A 17,808-nucleotide genomic window follows, 5' to 3' on the forward strand; every position below is an offset into this window, starting at 1 on the left:
ACCTCTGACTAACCAGCTCTGGATACTACGGGACCTTGTTCTTCATTGTGTAAGGCTGAGAGCCAGAAGTTTGACTGGTGAATCCCAGGGGAATTTCTGTCTGTGGGAACATGGCTGTGGCCAGCTGACCTTCCCTGCCCATGTCTGTGTGCTGTAGGCTTTGAGCTCCCACCGTTCTGGGGGCTTAGTGTACCTCTCAGTTCAACTAATACTTTTTTGGGTAGCATTATGGTTTCCCATCCAGTCAGTTATGAATGATCACAAGTAAAAATCTCTTTATCACAGATGCTAAGAATATTGGCCTAATGACTTCAAAAGTTAGACATTTTTCAGCTTTGCTGCCCAGTCTGAGCAGAGCATTTGGGTTCACCTGTTTGCTGTGCTGGGTAGCCCCACCTAAAACACTCCCAGAACTTTAAAGTGACTGTTAAGGAGAAGGAAAGGAAAGGACAAGAAGGAAAACCTCCATCAGAGTTCCTCTTCCTCCCCGCTGGCTGCCAGTCATGCTTTCCCGCCAGCGTTCCTGGGGGAGCGTGGTGCCGAGTGCTTCCTCACGGCTCCATTTATCAGACCCTGTCCAGGGGGCCCTCGCATCTCCTCACATGCCAGGCTGTCCTGTGAACCCCCTATTGAAGTCACTCCCTTCTGCTGTTTCCTCTCCTACTCCCCTTTCTTGCCAGCTCCACTTTCTCTCTTCCCTAGACCTCAACACTTTCCCTTCTCTGAACTCTGCTGCCGTCACCTCGCACCTTCATTTTTCCAGGGACACATTTGTCTTTTTCTTCTATCTGCTTGCCTTAGCACTGCGCTTCACAAACTTGACTCATCACAAGAATTACCTGGCTGCTGGTTAAAAATACAGGTTTCCTGACCCCACCCCAGAGGTTGGTAGGCCTGGAGGGTGGAGGCGGGAATAAGTATTGTGATAAATCCCCCAGAGCGTTTGGGGACCTGTCCTAGCGTGACTGGGTCTTCATGATGGCAGTTTTTCATGGGCATCGCTCTAGCCATCCAGCTCCCAGAGGGATGGGGAGGAAAAGGCAGCATGCAGTTGTGCTGACTGCTTCTGGGCCGTTGTTCCGTCGCCGCCTTTGGAGGTTCACTGCATCCCTCTTACTCGCCGGAGTGGACCCTTTGCTCCGGCCGAAGCAGGGGAACTCTTAGAGCAGGCTCAGGCTGCCTCTGCTGGAACCTCTGGAAGACTCTTCTCCTGGTCCCCACCTGCAGTAGCCCCACCCTTCCTCCAAAGACCCCTTGAGGCCTCTTCTCCTCCGGGACCTTCCTGATCCCACATCCTTGTTTCTTCCTTTCTTCTCCCACACCTTTCTATGTGGCACTTCATTATTTCTGCATTGGGTTATAATCTGTTTGTGTGCTTGTTTTTCTCCAAGCCTGTCTCTGGAGAGGAAGGCTCCCCTTTCAGCCTCTTATGCATCCTCCAGCACGGAGGGCCGAGACTTGCCCAAAGAAGTCATCAATCAGCAGTGCTCAAACTAGACTGAAAAAAAGACAAGCCTCTCCCCACCCTCCCTTCCTCCTTGGCCAGGAGCACTCTGTGATTCGTAATGCCAAGCCACCACAGAGGCTCTGGGAAGAAAAACGAGCGAATAAATTGGAAGCTGAATGGGTAAATAGACTGCACCAAATTGCATGAATTCAATAAGCTAAGTTTGCAACAAACCTACTCCGGATAATTACTAATATATACCTGTGCACCATAGTAACGGAGCTGCATAATGTGACAGGCAAAGTCCTTATTTACATCTGAGATTGTTCCATGAAGTTTTGATTTCCTTTGATTACAAGCTGGTATGTAAAACACTGTCAGTCTTCAGCAGCCCTTTCTGTCTCCTCTTTCTCCTTATTTCCCTCCATCCATGTTGAGGGGAGAAGAGAAATTAACAGATTAAAAGACCCCCACTAACCTAGATTTTGCATCTGTTTCAGTTTCTATGCAACTACATGGGAAGAAACCCACGATTGTTTTCCTGTGCACACGTGACCGTGGCTGTAGAACCTGAGAGCCGGACACGAGGGCAGCAGGCAGCACACCACGCCCCTGGGCTGCCAGGGCTTGGCTGAGCTTTCACGGTCAGCTACGAACTGGGTTCTCAGGCTTCCTCTGTCTGGGGTCACAATTCCTTTAATAAATGTGTCACTGCAACTGACAGCAGTCCCCTTCCTCACCTCCTAAAAGGCAGCAGGCCCTCCCACTTACCTGTCATCCAGGTGAAGGGTAATAATGGCGCTTATCTCTTAGGCTCTGTGCTGGGCACTCGACATAATCATCTTTCAGTCGATGAAGCGGACTCGTTTAAGTAATTGGTGATAGAAAAAGTAGAATCTTTCATTGCTCAAGAGAAACCTCTGAGCTTGTGCAGTATCTTGGATGTTTCAGACAACCTTGAGGTTGTAAAAGATTAAAATTCTTTCCTTTGCCCTGATGGGATGATGATAATACTGACAGCTAATGGTTTAGGGGTACCTACCACGTGTCAGCATTGCTGTAACTATTCTACGGAAATCAGTTTATTTAATCCTTCCAAAAGCCCTGTGAAGTAGGACCATGATCGCTGTTTTACAGGAGAAGAACCTGAGACACAGTGAGGGTTAAGTCACTTGAAGGCCACACAGAGAGGAAATGGAGGAGCTGGGAGTTGATCCCGGCAGTCTAGTTCCAGAAGCCGTACTTTTCTCTAGCTCACTCTTTTGCCTCCCATGAAAGAAACTTAACTCATATCAGTGGAAGACACCAGTTTGTCAGGACTTTCTTGCTTGGTCCTCTGAGAGTAGCCTCTGGGGGCAGCTCATGGGCCGTGCAGTCGCTCCTCGCTCTCTCATTTCAGCACAGCTCCAGGCTTTAGAGCCATGTATCTTAGCCCCCTGCAGCCGGCCAGACTCCGGTTTCTGGGAGGGACAGCTTCTTGGTCGTTCAGATTGCTGTAGGACAACTGCTCTCCAGCTCTCAGGTCCCTCAGTGTCCCTCTGTCCCCAAGGGGTCCAGCTGTGTCCTTTGGCAGTCCCCCTCCCCCCAAGACCTCACCCACCTTTAAGCCAAGGTCCAGCTCCCTCAGTGAGCGCTGGATCTCTCTGGTGAGGATGTTCATCCGCTCACACTCCTGGAAGGCAACCACAATGTAGGGTGTGCGCTCCTCCACTTTGGCCATCAGCTCTGAGATGTTAAACTCGTCTGTCACTCGCTCCAGTATTTCTTCCAGGACAGCCTTGACCTGTCACACGAGAGGAAACACAGGGTTAAGAAGAGGTTCTAATTATCCAGAAGGATTCTTTTCTCCGGCAATATGGCACTGAAGATGGCAGCCATCCATCACTTCACCATACTCTTGCCCACTTGCTTATGTCAAGTGGGTCAGGGAGTGAGGACCGACAATAGATGGCCTCTCCCTAGGCTGGCCAGCTCCTTGTGACTTGTGTGAGCAGCTTTAAAAGATGAATGCAGATGCCTTTCCAGGAACTGGGAGTTGGAAAAACCCAGGAACTGACCTAGTTAGCTGTGGAAATCAAACTAGAGAGGCACAGGATAGACTTGGCCAAGGGTGGTCATTCTGGGCCACGTAAAGCTGCAGCAATGAGCAGCAGTGAGGAATATGTGTATATATATATATATATATACTCTCTTCTGAGTTTCCATGAGCCTGTACTGTGGTTTCTGTCCTTGGTCATGGAAGAAGCATCCTCATCTATCATGCAAACCTCCTCCCTCACCCCATGATGCCTTTACCACACAAACTGTCAGCTAATTAGACCAGGGGAGCTAAAACAACCAGGGTCTCCTGCTGGAAATTGGAATCGAGGCAGCGAGATACCGGGTTATTTTGGGGTAAGCACTCCAAGGCTGTCTGCCATTTTGAGTAAACAAACAAGCCCAGGAGGTCTGTCAGCAGATAAAGAAAAATGAAACCAGTGCAAACATAATAGAACATGTGGCCCGCAGAAGGATGGAGGGAGGGAGGGAGAAAGGGAGCCTGCGAGAGAGCGCCAGCCCTTCCTGGATCGTGAGAGCTGAGCTCCAGCCACAATGGATGGTTGTTTTTCTGTCTGCTCATCTCTTTTCCCTTCTTCTGGTAACAGGTTCCTATCTCCTTTTGTGAAATTACCTCTTCTCCATGTTTTGGGGGTACAGTCATTGGACCTAGCCCTCCCTTGACCCAAATTAGACCAATCAGATGGTCTTTCCCAGTGCAATGACAATTTGAATCTCGAGCCTAGGATTCAAGGACAGAAAGTGGCTGGAGCCACTGCCAGGATGGAAGTGTGCTGAAAGGACTGTCCACTCTTCTTTTTCCCTGAGACCCTAAAGCCGCTGTGGTTTCTATCCTTTCTTAGGTTGATTCCTTTGAGATAGTGAGCTATTTCTTGCCTATTTCAGCGAAAATGTTTTCTGTTGCTTGCAACCAAAGAGCCCTGACTGAGGCAATCCAGTTCTGTTATGCGTCACCCATGTGAATTTAAGCAAGTCACTTAGGCCTCAATTTTTCCATCTATAAGAATTTCTAAGGACATCTTTCTCCACCTGCTCCCTCTCCCCCACTCCCAGGGCTGATGCGAAGATCAAATCAAAGGAGTTGATGAATGTGGCAGCCTCTGAAAGCTATAAAGAACTATATAAATGTACGAGATTATTAATATTCACTTTGCCTTGTATTGTTAACAGACAATACATTCTCTAGGAAAAGAGCTGATGTTAGAAAGAAAGAAAGTAAAAGCTCATCACCCTGTCACAAATGGGTCTCTGGTGCTGTCATAGCAAAACCTGGAATGGAATTTTAATAGTACCTGAAAGGAGCTGCTGGGGTAGAGGACAAATGGCTAAAATTATATTACATTCTATCTCTGAAGCTGAATTTGAAGAGACAGCCCTATCTCAGTGAGCTGCCATGTGAACATTATTCACAAAGAGATGATGAGATAGTGTGGAGGCATTGTTCCAAAACATGTCGAATGTGGGGAAACAGAGTTCTACTCTGTCACTGATCAGGCCGGAGGATTTGGAGACCCGGCCCGACGAGGCAGGACTGCTAGGAAAGGGAGCAGATCCACAGACGTCCAAGACCCTCTTTTGCTCAGAGAACTCCAAAGCCCCCTTCATATGGGAGGAGTGGATTCCAAGGGATGTGGTCTACTTTATTTTTACGTGCAAACACCTCTGCTTTTTTTAAAATTTTGGGGAAAGTAATAAGTGCTTAGCATAAAATCCAAATATTATGGATACTTATGATATTAGAAGTAAAATCCTCCCACAATCTTGCCTCTTCCCTCAAAGGGGGAAAAACAATGTTAACTGTTAATTTGGGGGGGTTATAATTCTGCAGGTGTCCTTCAATGCATATAACCCTACCCATCCATCATCCATCCATGTATCTATCATGTCTATCTATCTTCCTTTCTGCCTTCCTCCCCACCCCCCTGCCCCCGCTTTCTCTTTCTTTCTATTTATCACTAATGGAATCATATGACACATAGCTTTTCCAGCTTGCTTTCTTTTCACCTTATGATAAATCTTGGACACCTTCCCTTGCTAGTACATGTGGATTTGCCTTCTTCTTTTTAACAGTATATGTTATTTCACTGTTTTGGCATACCATAATTTAATACGTCATTACCCTATTGGTGGCTATTTGGTCTGTTTACCGTTTCTACTACTTAAAACAATCTTGCCATAAATAAATATGTATGTCATAAAATCTGTGCACTTTTGAATGTTTCCACTGGCTGAATTCCTAGAAATAGAATTATGAGTAAAAAATGTGAACATTTTTAATTTTAGTAGCTGTTGTCAAATTGTCCTACAATTTAAACCTCTACCAGCAGAGATGACAATGCCGGTTTTCTTATGCCCACACCACTGGATGTTATCACATTTTAAAATCCTTACCATTAGGTGAAAAATGATATTTCACTTAACTTCACTTGTGAGCGACATTGAGAATATTTTACTATTTTTATTGGCCATTTGTATTACTACGTGAATTCCTTTGGTGTCCTTCTTTCCCCTCCTCTCTTCTCCTCTCTCTTTTTCCATTGGTAAGAAGTCTGTGTGTGTTAGCAGAATCTGCCCAGAACCAGATAGGTTCTCCTGGTTTGTCTTTGACTTTGCTCATGGTGTTTTTGCTTTGCAGATGTTTTGCATATTTTAAGCCATCAAATTTGTCAATCTTTTTCTTTATAGATTCTGAATTGCTTTTCTTTTAAGGTTTTATATTCCTTCCTCTTTGTAAGATCATAAAAGCCTTCACCCAACTTTTATTTCAGTACTCTTTCATTTAAATATTTTAGCTATCTGAAATAGACTTTGGTATAAGGAGTTAGGGAACCTGCTTCACTTTTCTCCAAATGAGCCAGTCGTTCAACACTAAGGCAATCCAGTAGTCAAGGGCAAATGGGAGAGACGACTACCTCACCACCAAGGAAGCAGGAAGGGTGGACGTCACACCGGAGGCCAGCGTGATGGGCCAAATCACGTCCCCCCTAAATTCATATGTTCAAGTCCTAACCCCTAGACCCTTAGAATGTGACTGCATTTGGAGAGAGGGTCTTTAAAGAGGTGACTGAGTTAAAATGAAGCTGTTAGGGTGGGCCCTAATCCAATCTCACTGGTGTCCTTACAGGAAGAGGAAATTTGGACAGACGGAGAGAGATGACAGAGGCGTGTGAGCATAGAGGAAAGGCCTCATAAGGACACAGTGAGAAGATGGCCATCTACAAGCCAAGGAGAGAGGCCTCAGAAGAAGCCAACTATGCTGACACCCTGATCTCGGACTTCCAGTTTCCAGAACTGTGAGAAAATAAACTTTTGTTGTTCAAGACACCTAGTCCGTGGTACTTTGTATGGCAGCCTAGCAAACTAACCCCATGATTAGTGGCAGATCCATCTGCCCAAGAGAGGCATTCGGGGCCACGCAGGAGTTCTGGCTCAGGTCATCAAACGAGCCCATGGTGCGCCCTAGAAAGAAAACCCAAGCTTGGGTTGAAGACTGTGGTAGATTGCTGATGTCTCTCCCCCCGACCCTACTCCTGACTTTTCTCTCTCCTTCCTAGGCACATGGCAACCCAGCTATGCACTAAATTTCCCAAGTTCTCTTCCATATAGATGTAAACATGTCGGTAGACTTGGGCCGATCGTTCATGAGCGTATGTGGAATGTGCAACCTCCGGGTCATTTCCGACTTAACAACACAACACTCCATCTGCTTTGGCTCTTTGCCGCTCCTCTTGAGCTGTTCTGTGGATGTGGAAGAACAGAGCTCATGAGAACATGTGAGCTAGATGAGAAACAGCCTATCATAGATGGTCCAAATCTACTGACATGTCTGCATCTATATGAAAGAGAAATTGGGAAGTTTAGCGCATAGCTGGGCTGCCATGTGCCCAGGAAGGAGAAACAAAAGCTGAGGGGGGTGGGGAAGTGGGGGAGGAGACACGAGCAGTCTACCAGGTACTAGTCTGAGGGCAGAGGTATAGCACAACTGACACACACACAATAGCCTGCACACCTGTTGCTTCTTGTACACTGTGATGCATAGCAAGTGACCACGGTTCATTCATTTCTGCAACACATACACAAACACACACAAACACACACACACACACACACACACAAAATTTCTTGAGTTGGACAAAGGGGATAAGGAAATGACAAGAACTAGAAGCTTCTTTGAATCCCACCTGAAGCATCCTAAATCTATTACTTGTGTAGTCCCAGCCTTTTTCATTTTTAGAGCCAGGAATGTTTTTCATTCTAAGTGGTTTGGATTCTGAGCAACATAAAATTTCTTCTTTTCCTTTTGCTCTCAAATTACATCCTATGCATCAAATAGTGGGACAGGCTGAGAGGTGTGATTTGGAGCAGCTTTCTCAAAGTATGCTCACCCGCATCAAAATTACTAGGGTGCAAATTCCTGGGCCTGACCCTAGACCCCAGAATCAGAATTTCATGCTCCCTAGCTCACTCAGAGGCATGATGCAATCTGAGAACTGCTATTTCGATGACACCACTCCATACCTTTAAACAAAAGTCCAGCTCCTTTAGTGTCAGTTTGGTTTCCTGAAATCCATCCCTGGAGCCTACAGCTTGATGACCACCCAGGGTTCCTAAGCCTTAATCTTCCAAGTGTGTTCCTTGTAAAGCCAGTGGAATCTCCATGGAGGAATTAAAGGAATCCAGGCAGGACTGTGGGGTGGAGGTGGGAGAAGGAGGTACGTCTCTTAGAAGCTGAATTAGCTCGTCCTGGGAAAAGTTTCGCTGTGGTGCCCATTCCTTTTCTACCCTCTGCTACGCCCACACCAGGAACACAGCCTTCAGATTGCCTCTGGTTGTTCTAAAACCCATACCTCATCCTCGCCTGCCTTTGCATCCATAATTTCCCTCCACCTTCCTGAAAATTCAGGAAGTCCTGTGTTTGGTATCACGTCACTGAGTGTTAGAAGACTCTGATTAAATGTCATTCATACAAAGAGAAGAAGGCATTTTGTCTTAAAGGAGTGAGCATCATTACTTACTTTGCCATAGAGTCATGAAGTCATCTCAAGTTTCCCAAACCACCATTGTTTGGCGCTGCCCTTTTATTTGGTTTGGCAGACAAACTGAATAAAACTGCCTTCAAGTGGACTAGGAAAGCAAACTGCCAAACCCATGGCAGGGACTTCCTATGATTTAACCCGATGGCCAGAGTGGTGACATGACTGGGGAGGGACTGGGGCTCCTGGAGGTGAAGGGCAAGCCCATCAAGGCTGGACCGGCTCTGTGCAAGGGGAAGGTGTGCACCATGTGGTCTGTGCTATGTATGGCCAACACGGCCAGTGGGAGAAGCCTCTCCCTCTGCAATCCTCGGGCTCCCCAGAATGGTCTCAGGCAATCCCTCCATATACCTTTTCTTCTCTCGAGGCCCCAGCTCCATCTCCAGCGTTGCTGTCCCGGGGCTGCAGCTCCAACACGGTGCGAAAGAGCTTTTCTGAGTTCTGGGTCAGGAAGCCAATCTCCGCGTTGGGGTGGAGGCCATAGAGATACGGTGACTCTGGGGGCAGCTCAGCATCAATGTACTGAAAGTCAAGGGCAAGCTCACTTAAACACAAACCAAGATTGCTCACCAACGCTGGCTGACGTCAGCATGCTCTCCACCCATTAGTGTACATCCTTTCTTGACACCACCCATTTTTGTATGCTGGGCCAGTTTTCCAGAACCTCCACATTCATGACATCATTCTCTTTTTTAAGAAGCTTAGCCAACTTTATCCATCGCCTGTCTCACCCCTCCCACCACCCCCTGTCAGACACCTGTCCCTCCGCACACGTGGAGGACTTCTGATTCTTCTAGAAATACTAATGCCTACCTTTATTTTCACTCAAGCTCTTCTCGGATCCCAGCCCTTTTCCCCTTAAATTCCTATTTTCTTCCCTCTGTTTATCTAAATCAGGGATGACAAACCTAAACACAAACATGGGACCATGCATGCAAAATAAAGGTATGGATGTGGCTGTAGGGTGAGGGGAATTTTGCTGTGACCTGAAAGTTCCTGTATCTGATGAAAAAAATTCCAATTAAAAACTTTTAAAACAATGTGTCACCCACACAACACATCTCTGTGGGCACACAGTCTGCCATCCCTAAAAAGTGCCCCCTGGCTTTTAAGGTTCCCTTCCTTCTCTGAATGTTCTCTGAGTTCTCTGTCACAATTCTCTCTGTTACAGCAAGAAAACATCCCTCAAGTTTAGCTCCTCATGTGACTTTGATGATTTCTTGGTGTTAGTAAAATCCAATCTAAGTAAAACCTTGCTCAATCTTTAAAGGCAAATTTGTGGCTTATTTTTGTATTTCTTCCAGCACACTCTTGGACTCTTGGTGGGCGCCCTAGAACCATCTACTAACGGACAGGTCAAAGAAAGAGATGAAGAAAAAGCAAAGCTGCCTTAGTCATTTGGAAGTGTGCAAACCGTGTTACTGTTGCCCACCACTGCCTCCAGCCTCTTGTTGAATAGTTCTATAGACACTAGGGGGCGCTCTTGCACAATTTTCTTGGGTAAAGCCTTTAAACCTTTCAGTCAAGTAATTTATTAAAAAATGCTTCCTATTTTCTTTAACGAGTCTTACTGTTTTTAATTTCTTTTCATAGGTCCAGTTTTTCTGGAACGAATGACTTTTACGACTTACCCTCTTGAATTTTATGAATTAAAAATTTTTTTAAAGCTGAAGTTAACGTTCATACGACCAGTATTTCCTTTAAGTTATTCAAGGGTTAAGCATTCAAGGGTTCAGTATTCAAGGGTTCTTTCAGGCATGTTCAAAAGTCAAGCAATGAAAATGGTTTTTAAAAAAATAATCTTTGAATATATTTTCCATGGCAGGCTAAGTAGGCAAAGATGAACACCTTAAAAATAGCAGAAACAATAGTAAAATGAAAACCCAAAGTGATAGTAAGAAAAAGCGCCACGAGCATGTTTTCCTTGGCGTATGTATGTGAGTATGTGCGCCTGTGTTCATAGCGACCAACAGAGGAGAGGCAGGCGAGCGATCTGCCTACAGAATCACGTCCCTCTGAGGACAGTTAACATTGCTAGTATGAACTTGACCAAAAGTTGACTAAGTTCTTACCTGGAATTTTGCTCTTAATGGCTTTGTCAATATTCTGAATGAAAACAATCAAATGACTGCCCCAGATGTTATTTGTAGAAAAGAGAAACAAATAGAATTATTGAACCAAACATCAAGAATAAAAAGATCTCCAGAGGCTCAATTTTATCATTAATTTGAGGCTAGAAATCCTATAGCTCTCACATTGAGCAGGGCAAACTTGGGGCTGAGAACCACACTCGATGTAAGCTCAGCTCTCTAAGCCATTCTTCCCTGGCCCTGAGTGAGCATCCCCAGTGGTGGAGGCAGCATGGGTGCAAGACCCAGGGCCCACATGAGGACCACCATGCCGGCATGAGGGAAGAGCAGAGACTTACCTGATGGTAACCACTGTAGTCCATGTTTCCTGGGAGTGGGAACCCTGGGGCCAGAGACAGCTCTCCTTCTAGCATTTCTGGTTTGATGAATTCCTCCAGATAGGTCCTGCAGAGTCTCCTGTCCCAGTCATCTGTGATGTGGCCTCCGTACATGATCTCTCCAAAGAGGTAGCGCAAATCATCATAGGGGACCTGAGAGACAGGGGAAGGGAAGAAAGATCTCCACGCAGGCGCCGGGCTGCCTGATGGACGGGCAGAGTGTAAGCCACAAAATGAGATGCTTCTCCAGATCAGGAGCAGTGTCTATTCATCCGCGTACCCCGAGTGCCGCGCGGAGCTCATTAAGTGCTTGAAGAATCACGTCAAAGGGTGAGGAGAGGCGAGCGCCAACCCCCTAGCATACATGCCTTCCCGCTTTCACGGGCCTTGACTGTGGCAATGAAGTCAGGCTCTACCTACAAGTCCTTTATTTATTTATTTATTGATCTATTTTTGAGGAAGATCAGCCCTGAGCTAACATCTGCTGCCAATCCTCCTCTTTTTGCTGAGGAAGCCTGGCCCTGAGCTAACATCTGTGTCCATCTTCCTCTATTTTATATGTGGGATGCCTACCACAGCATGGCTTGATGAGTGGTGCCATGTCCGCACCCGGGATCCAAACCTGTGAACCTGGGCCACGGAAGTGGAATGTGCCAACTTAACCACTGCGCTACTGGGCTGGCCCATACAAGTCCTTTAAATAGGCGAATGCCAAACGGAAGAAAGTGAGGACCAGGGTACTCTTCTAATTTTCTGCCATTAATGAGCATATTAATGAATCGTCTCCTTCCCAAGTTCAAAGTGAATGAAATACAGAAGGCAAGTTCACTGGTATCACAGTTAGGAGGGAAGCCACTTGGGGAAAGGCTGTGGCAGTGCAGCAAAGGAGGGGATGGTGTTGTGGGGGTGGGCTTCCCTGGTCCCCGGAGCTGGAGGCAGAGGGATTGCTTAGGGCATCTGGGCCTGATCCACTTCCCCACCAGGAAGAGGAGGTGGCCTTGCTGATGCTTCTATGTTTGGTCCATGAACTAGAAGAGGCCTGATGCTGTGAACACGCCCTTACATGGAAGGGCATGGATCGTTAGTGTCAGTTTTCCTTCACCCGGAGATATCAGACAGAGAAGGAAGGAGATGAGGTGTAAAAGAATTTGACTTCCTCAACTTTAGCAAGACCCCACCTATGTGAGGAGCTGGGTGTCCCGAGAGAAGTTCTGTGTCCTTGGCTAATTTAATTGGCAACTTGTATCAGGTGAGTGTGGGGTCTCTCCCTGCCAATCCACAGCCCCCTGCAATGCTGTGAGTGCACAGGGGTGGTCCAGTGGGCCCTGGGACAAACATTCATGGGACTGACCCACACCAGGCTTGAGGCACTACTTTGATTCACTAAGCTTTCTTGGCTCCAACCTCTCCATAGGACTCTTCTTGGCCTCACCCTGGTCCTAGGGTTGGCTGCTTGGTTAAACTTGCACTTCCTCACTGCACCTGGGGAGGGCACAGACCTTCCCCGGTGCGCACCCTCCTTCCGAGTGCAGATGCTGCATCATCCCTGTCGGAGGTGGCCCTCCCGACCCACCCCACGCTGGCCGGAGCCTGTACCTTTGCATTGGCCTCCAGGAAGTTGTACAGCACGTTCACAGAGATGGTGAGGTCCCCAGTGTTGAAGGGGTAGGGACGATTCCATCCCTGCGGCCCAAACTTTCGTCTTTCTGCCACCACAGCGTGAAAGTAACAAAGAGCAAAGAGGATGCTCTTGAACTCTGTCTCTCGGGAGCACATCTCCAGGGTGTCCTGAAAGGAAAGTGTGGCCTTCAATGTTAGCACAGAGCTGCCGTTATGCAGGGCAGGCCCGCGGGTGGGTTAGGGCGGCGGGTGGTTGGGTTGGAAAGTTACTGAATGTCCTGGTTAGGGTTTGAGCTGCAGTGGGACTATAGACGGCATCGTGGATGGCTGTGGGCTGAGGGTCTGCAGGGACCTTGCAGAGGGGTTGGGTTTAGTCTAGAATCTGAGGTGAGGTGTTGATTCAGGTTATAATGGGGTTTGGTTTATGGTTACAGTTTGCACACATGGAAGTGCTAATTAAGTTCTCAAGCATAGCTAATAGAAAACAGGGTAGTGGGCCAAAGGACTGTCATGTTTGTCATACTGATGTCCCTTTGTGTTGGGGTGTGGGTGGGGACTCCCACAGCATCATCTCTGATTTCTTCCCTTCCTGTCATACTTTTCTTGCCCGTCATGGAAACTTAACAGGTGTAATGACTGCCTGTGAGACTGAGGAACCGCGGCTCGTCTGCTGGGGGAGCTGCTGAAAGGAGGGAGACGAGGGCAGTCAGAGCCACAGAGCCCAGAGGAGCTCCGTGCCCTCGCCATCCCGACTGCTCCACTCATACTGAGCAGGGGGATCAACGTGCACTGCAGAAACAGGAGCGCCGACGGGGCCTGGCTGCAGAGCACAAGGCAGGGAAAGACGAGGCTCATGAAGCGGGGATGAAGGGAGGGACAGACAGAAGAAAAGAGAAGCAAGAGATAGTCCAGAGAAAGGCAATACCATCGTGCTTGGCCGATTTTAAGGAGGATGGTGGCGATGGCGGGGAAGGGAAAGCCTGAACTTTGAAGAGATGGTAGGACAAGAACCCCTGGAATTTTTGGAGTTAAAAACAATTTCCTCTGAGTGAGACCTTCTCTGCTCAGGAAGGAGTAAGATGTTGCAGATGGAGCCCAAGAGAGGCACTGTCACAGCTCAGGCAAATTGGATCGGGTTCAGTGCTGGCATTTCTTCTAAGAACTGGTCCTTAGACCTTGCTCACATGGGCAGGAGCTGCAGAGGAGACAGGCCAGATGAAGCTTCTGGTAGGCTTTATTTTTCCAGGGAGAACCCATGACACAGTCTCTATCTCTCTCTGGATATGTGGGGGTCACTCTGGTACCTTTGTTGGGTACCATGTTTGCCACAAAGGTTTAGATGTGAAAGGTCAGAGGTGGTGCAGAGGACAAAGTCGCTGCCCCATGCAAGCAAGAAGTTAATAGCAGCTTTCTGGACACAGCTGTTCTCTATTGATGTGTAGGATGCTTCCTTTGTTACTTTTGACACATTTGAAAAAATTGGGTCCTGCTGAAAAATGCCTGTAAGCACAAAGACAGGAAGTCACACATTAAAATGCTGAAACTGGTTGACAGTGGCACACTCAAGCAAAAGTCAGAATAAAATAACCATCCCCAGAGAGCACCGCTATCAGGGAAGCAGGGACAAAAAGAGCTCAGTGCTGTAATTAGTGCCTTAAATGGTTAAAATTGGGCTCCGAAGAAAGAGAGTGAATAACAGGGGGTATTAACCAGCCCTCTGCTCCAGGGCGCTCGTAAACGCAGAATGGAACAATTAAAACTCCTGTGAACAATAAATATACTCATAAATCTATCTCTCTTTCTCAGAATGAATTACTGAAGATGGCTATAAATGGCTAAAACACCAACTGTGGAAGGGACAGAATAACCAGGAAAAGCCAGTAACTCTTGGGATATACGTCCCAGTTGCCTGATGATAACCCAGCCTGGACATCCGGCTTGCAGGGGGATAAGCCCAAGAACAAGAGCCCATAGGGAGGCTGAGAAGATGAAGCCCAGTATGGCTACGGGTGATAACGCTCCTCCTGAGGCATAATATTGTACTGTTAATGATCAGGAGACATAGCATGTGAGGCATCTGCTGCCCTCCTCCCTGGCTCTGCCCAAGACCCTCAAGGCAGAAGAGCTCGAAATGGTCTGTCCCTGCATCCTTCAACAGAGCTAGCAAACTGCATTCCAATGCCCTAGTTTTCAACTTTTCATTTAAAAAAAAATTGTGGTATAGATGGCTAACAGGTACATGAAAAGATGCTCAACATCACTGACCATCAGGGAAATGCAAATCAAAAACACAATGAGATATCACTTCACACCTGTTGGAATGGCCATTATCAAAAAGACAAGAAAAATCAAGTATTGGCGAGGATGTGGAGAAAAGGGAACCCTCGCGCACTGATGGCAGGAACGTAAACTGGTGCAACCATTATGGAAACCAGTATGGAGGTTCCTCAAGAAATTAAAAATAGAACTACCATATGGTCCAGTAATTTTCCTTCTGGGTATTTATCTTAAGAAAACAAAAATACTAACTTGAAAAGACGTCTGCACCCCGTGTTCATTGCAGCATTATTTACAACAGTCAAGATATGGAAACCACCTAAGTGTCCACTGACGGATGAATGAGTAAAGAAGATGTGGTATATACATACAATGGAATATTACCCGGCCTTAAAAGAGAAGGAAATCTTGCCATTTGTGACAACATGAGTGGAGGTTGAAGGTATTATGCCAAGTGAAATAAGCCAGACAGAGAAACACAAATATGATCTCACTTACATGTGGAATCTAAAACACAAAACAAAACAAAAAATCAAGCTCCTAGATACAGAGAACAGATTGGTGGTTGCTAGAGGCGGGGGCCAGGGGTTGGCAAAATGGGTGAAAGGTATCAAAAGGTACAGATTTCCAGTTATAAAAAAAATTGTGGCAAAATATACATAACACAAAATTTACAGACAACCATTTTTAAGTAAGTTCAGTGGCATTACGTGCATTTACATTGTTGTGCAACCCAATGCCTTTTTAGGGCAGAAATGTCTTTGCCTGTAACCAGCTACACCCTCCTGTATAGAATCAAAGTTAAGAATGTGTATTTTCCCTAGGTGGAATATAAAGTCTAGAAAATTTAGAAGTTTTGACCTCTGGTACAGAATACCTATGAGTTTAGTCAAGGCCTATTTAGGAAAAAAAAGAAAAAGAAAGAAAAAGAGATGCCCTTGGATGAGACTGCCCTCTACCTTCTGCCCCATGTTGCAATGGGCAAGTAATTCTTTTTTTTTTTTTTTTTTTGAGGAAGATTGGCCCTGAGCTAAATCTGTGCCATCTTCCTTTATTTTGTATGTGCGATGCCTGCCACAGCATGGCTTGATAAGCAGTGCGCAGGTCCATACCCAGGATCCAAACCTGTGAAACCCGGGCTGCTGAAGCAGAGCACGTGAACTTAACCATTACACCACTGGGCTGGCCCTGGCAGGTATTTCTTAACAAAAACGGCAAACTAAAATATCCTGAATCTCCTGGTAATGTCCCCCTACTCTCCGTTCCAGATTACACGTGGGTTTTGGAGTTGGTTTGGGAAGGTGAGTGAAAAAGAAGGAGACTGGGTAAGTTTGCTTTTCCAATCTTTGTGGCTGCTTCCCTCTCCAAGCTGGACTGCTTGATTCCTACATTATGAAGGGGCTCAAGCACTCAGTAAAAGCTTGAGACTGAGTGCCAGGTGGTCTTCATCTGATTTTAAGTTAAACCAGGCCCCAAAGGGCCACTGGTCCTGGTGGCTTATGTCATGTTAGCCGGAACGTTGTGCTGTTGGACGGGCTACTTCGAGTTACCTAGATGACCCAGCTGGGACCGTGGTGAGTTTAGCATGGGTTCTATAAAGCTAGAGACCCACTGGTGTTCTTATAAGATGGCATCAGAGAGGACAGATCCCAGAACCCTCCCCTTGGATTCCGCCAAGGCCCAGTGTGGCAGATGGATTTTAAGGACTCCACTCTTCTGCTGTTCACATCTGTGTGTATTCCCCTTCCCAGGAAAGTGGAAGGCCCCAGGGAGGAAGCAATGAAGAGGGACATCTTCCTGAGAAGATTAAAGAGGCTTGAGCTTCAGACTTTGCAAGTGCTACTTTATGTATGAAGTTGGCCTTCTACAATACAAGTCTTGGAATTCCCAGTAATGGAAATTCCAGTAATGTAGGAGCCTGCATTTGAAACTTATGCCTTGATATTCTTAATCTCATTGTAGCATAGTGTTCTCAGAGTTGACTGCACAATAGAATCCCCTAGAAGACTTGCTAGAACACAGATTGCTGGGCCTCCCCCTCCACCCCCAACCTCAAGTTTCTGACTCAGGAAGTCTAGGGTGGGACCTGAGAGTTTGCATTTCTAACAGGTTCTCAGGTGATGCTGCTGCTGATGGTCTGGGCGCCACAACGTAAGAGTCTAAGACATGGTTACATTCCCAGTCCAGATCCCCACTATCTGATGCCTGGATTATTTGAATCCTTGATATTCAAGATGCATGCAGATGTCAACCGTTATCATCTAAACAAGGGCATCATCCCCCTGCTTGAAGATAGTTTGTGTGGCCAATAAGTGTGTGACCAGTATATCATATCAATGAGATTCATAGCAACATGTCCTTCTCCATCTTGGAATATTTAGTTAGCATATAGACTTGCAGAAAGTTCCCCCACAACTCTTGCCAAAGAAACTCTTGCCCTAAACTTAGATTCCCCAAGTGTATCTGGGAATTGAGAGCTGAGAGCTGTACTCAGTGGGCACTGGCTGGGCATTGCTCCAAAGCGCAAGTGACACCCCACTCCACCCCCAACTGCAGGTTCTTCTCCCATCTGGCTTGAATCAGCTCTTTGTAAGGTGGGGTGCTCATCTTCCCTCCCTCCCAGGGCTGTACCTGAGTGAAGTTGTCCAGGGCCTTGTGCAGGTTGGCATGCATGCCCGTGGGAGGCTCATTGGTGATCTTAATGGAGTTCTCCAGGATGCCCTGGGGGATGATGTGGCTCTCAGGGGAGGCCGCAGGCTCTGCACTGATGAAGACCCTGAACTCTGGGTGGCTGTTCTCGCTGTGTTCCTCCAGCTTCTTCTCCAGGGTGCTGAGCCACTTGGCCACCAGGTGAATGTTCTGGTGGGAAGGAAGGACCCCCCCACCAATGCAGGCATATGCTCAGT

The 17,808-nt window shown here is 46.9% G+C and overlaps 1 protein-coding gene across 1 annotated transcript in view; it reads right to left on the minus strand.

Annotated features, from left to right (window-relative positions):
• Positions 1-17,808, minus strand: part of DNAH9 (dynein axonemal heavy chain 9) — a 326,432-nt gene that overhangs the window by 24,777 nt on the left and 283,847 nt on the right. The window contains exons 63-67 of the mRNA XM_070482321.1: positions 17,534-17,761; positions 12,602-12,793; positions 10,967-11,158; positions 8,890-9,060; positions 3,048-3,230 (exon numbers count right to left, since the gene is read on the minus strand). Of these exons, the coding sequence (XP_070338422.1) occupies positions 3,048-3,230; positions 8,890-9,060; positions 10,967-11,158; positions 12,602-12,793; positions 17,534-17,761 (966 nt within the window). The remainder of the gene's footprint in view (positions 1-3,047; positions 3,231-8,889; positions 9,061-10,966; positions 11,159-12,601; positions 12,794-17,533; positions 17,762-17,808) is intronic.

The sequence above is a fragment of the Equus asinus genome, chromosome 13, assembly GCF_041296235.1.
Source record: "Equus asinus isolate D_3611 breed Donkey chromosome 13, EquAss-T2T_v2, whole genome shotgun sequence".
NCBI classification, from domain to species: domain Eukaryota; kingdom Metazoa; phylum Chordata; class Mammalia; order Perissodactyla; family Equidae; genus Equus; species Equus asinus.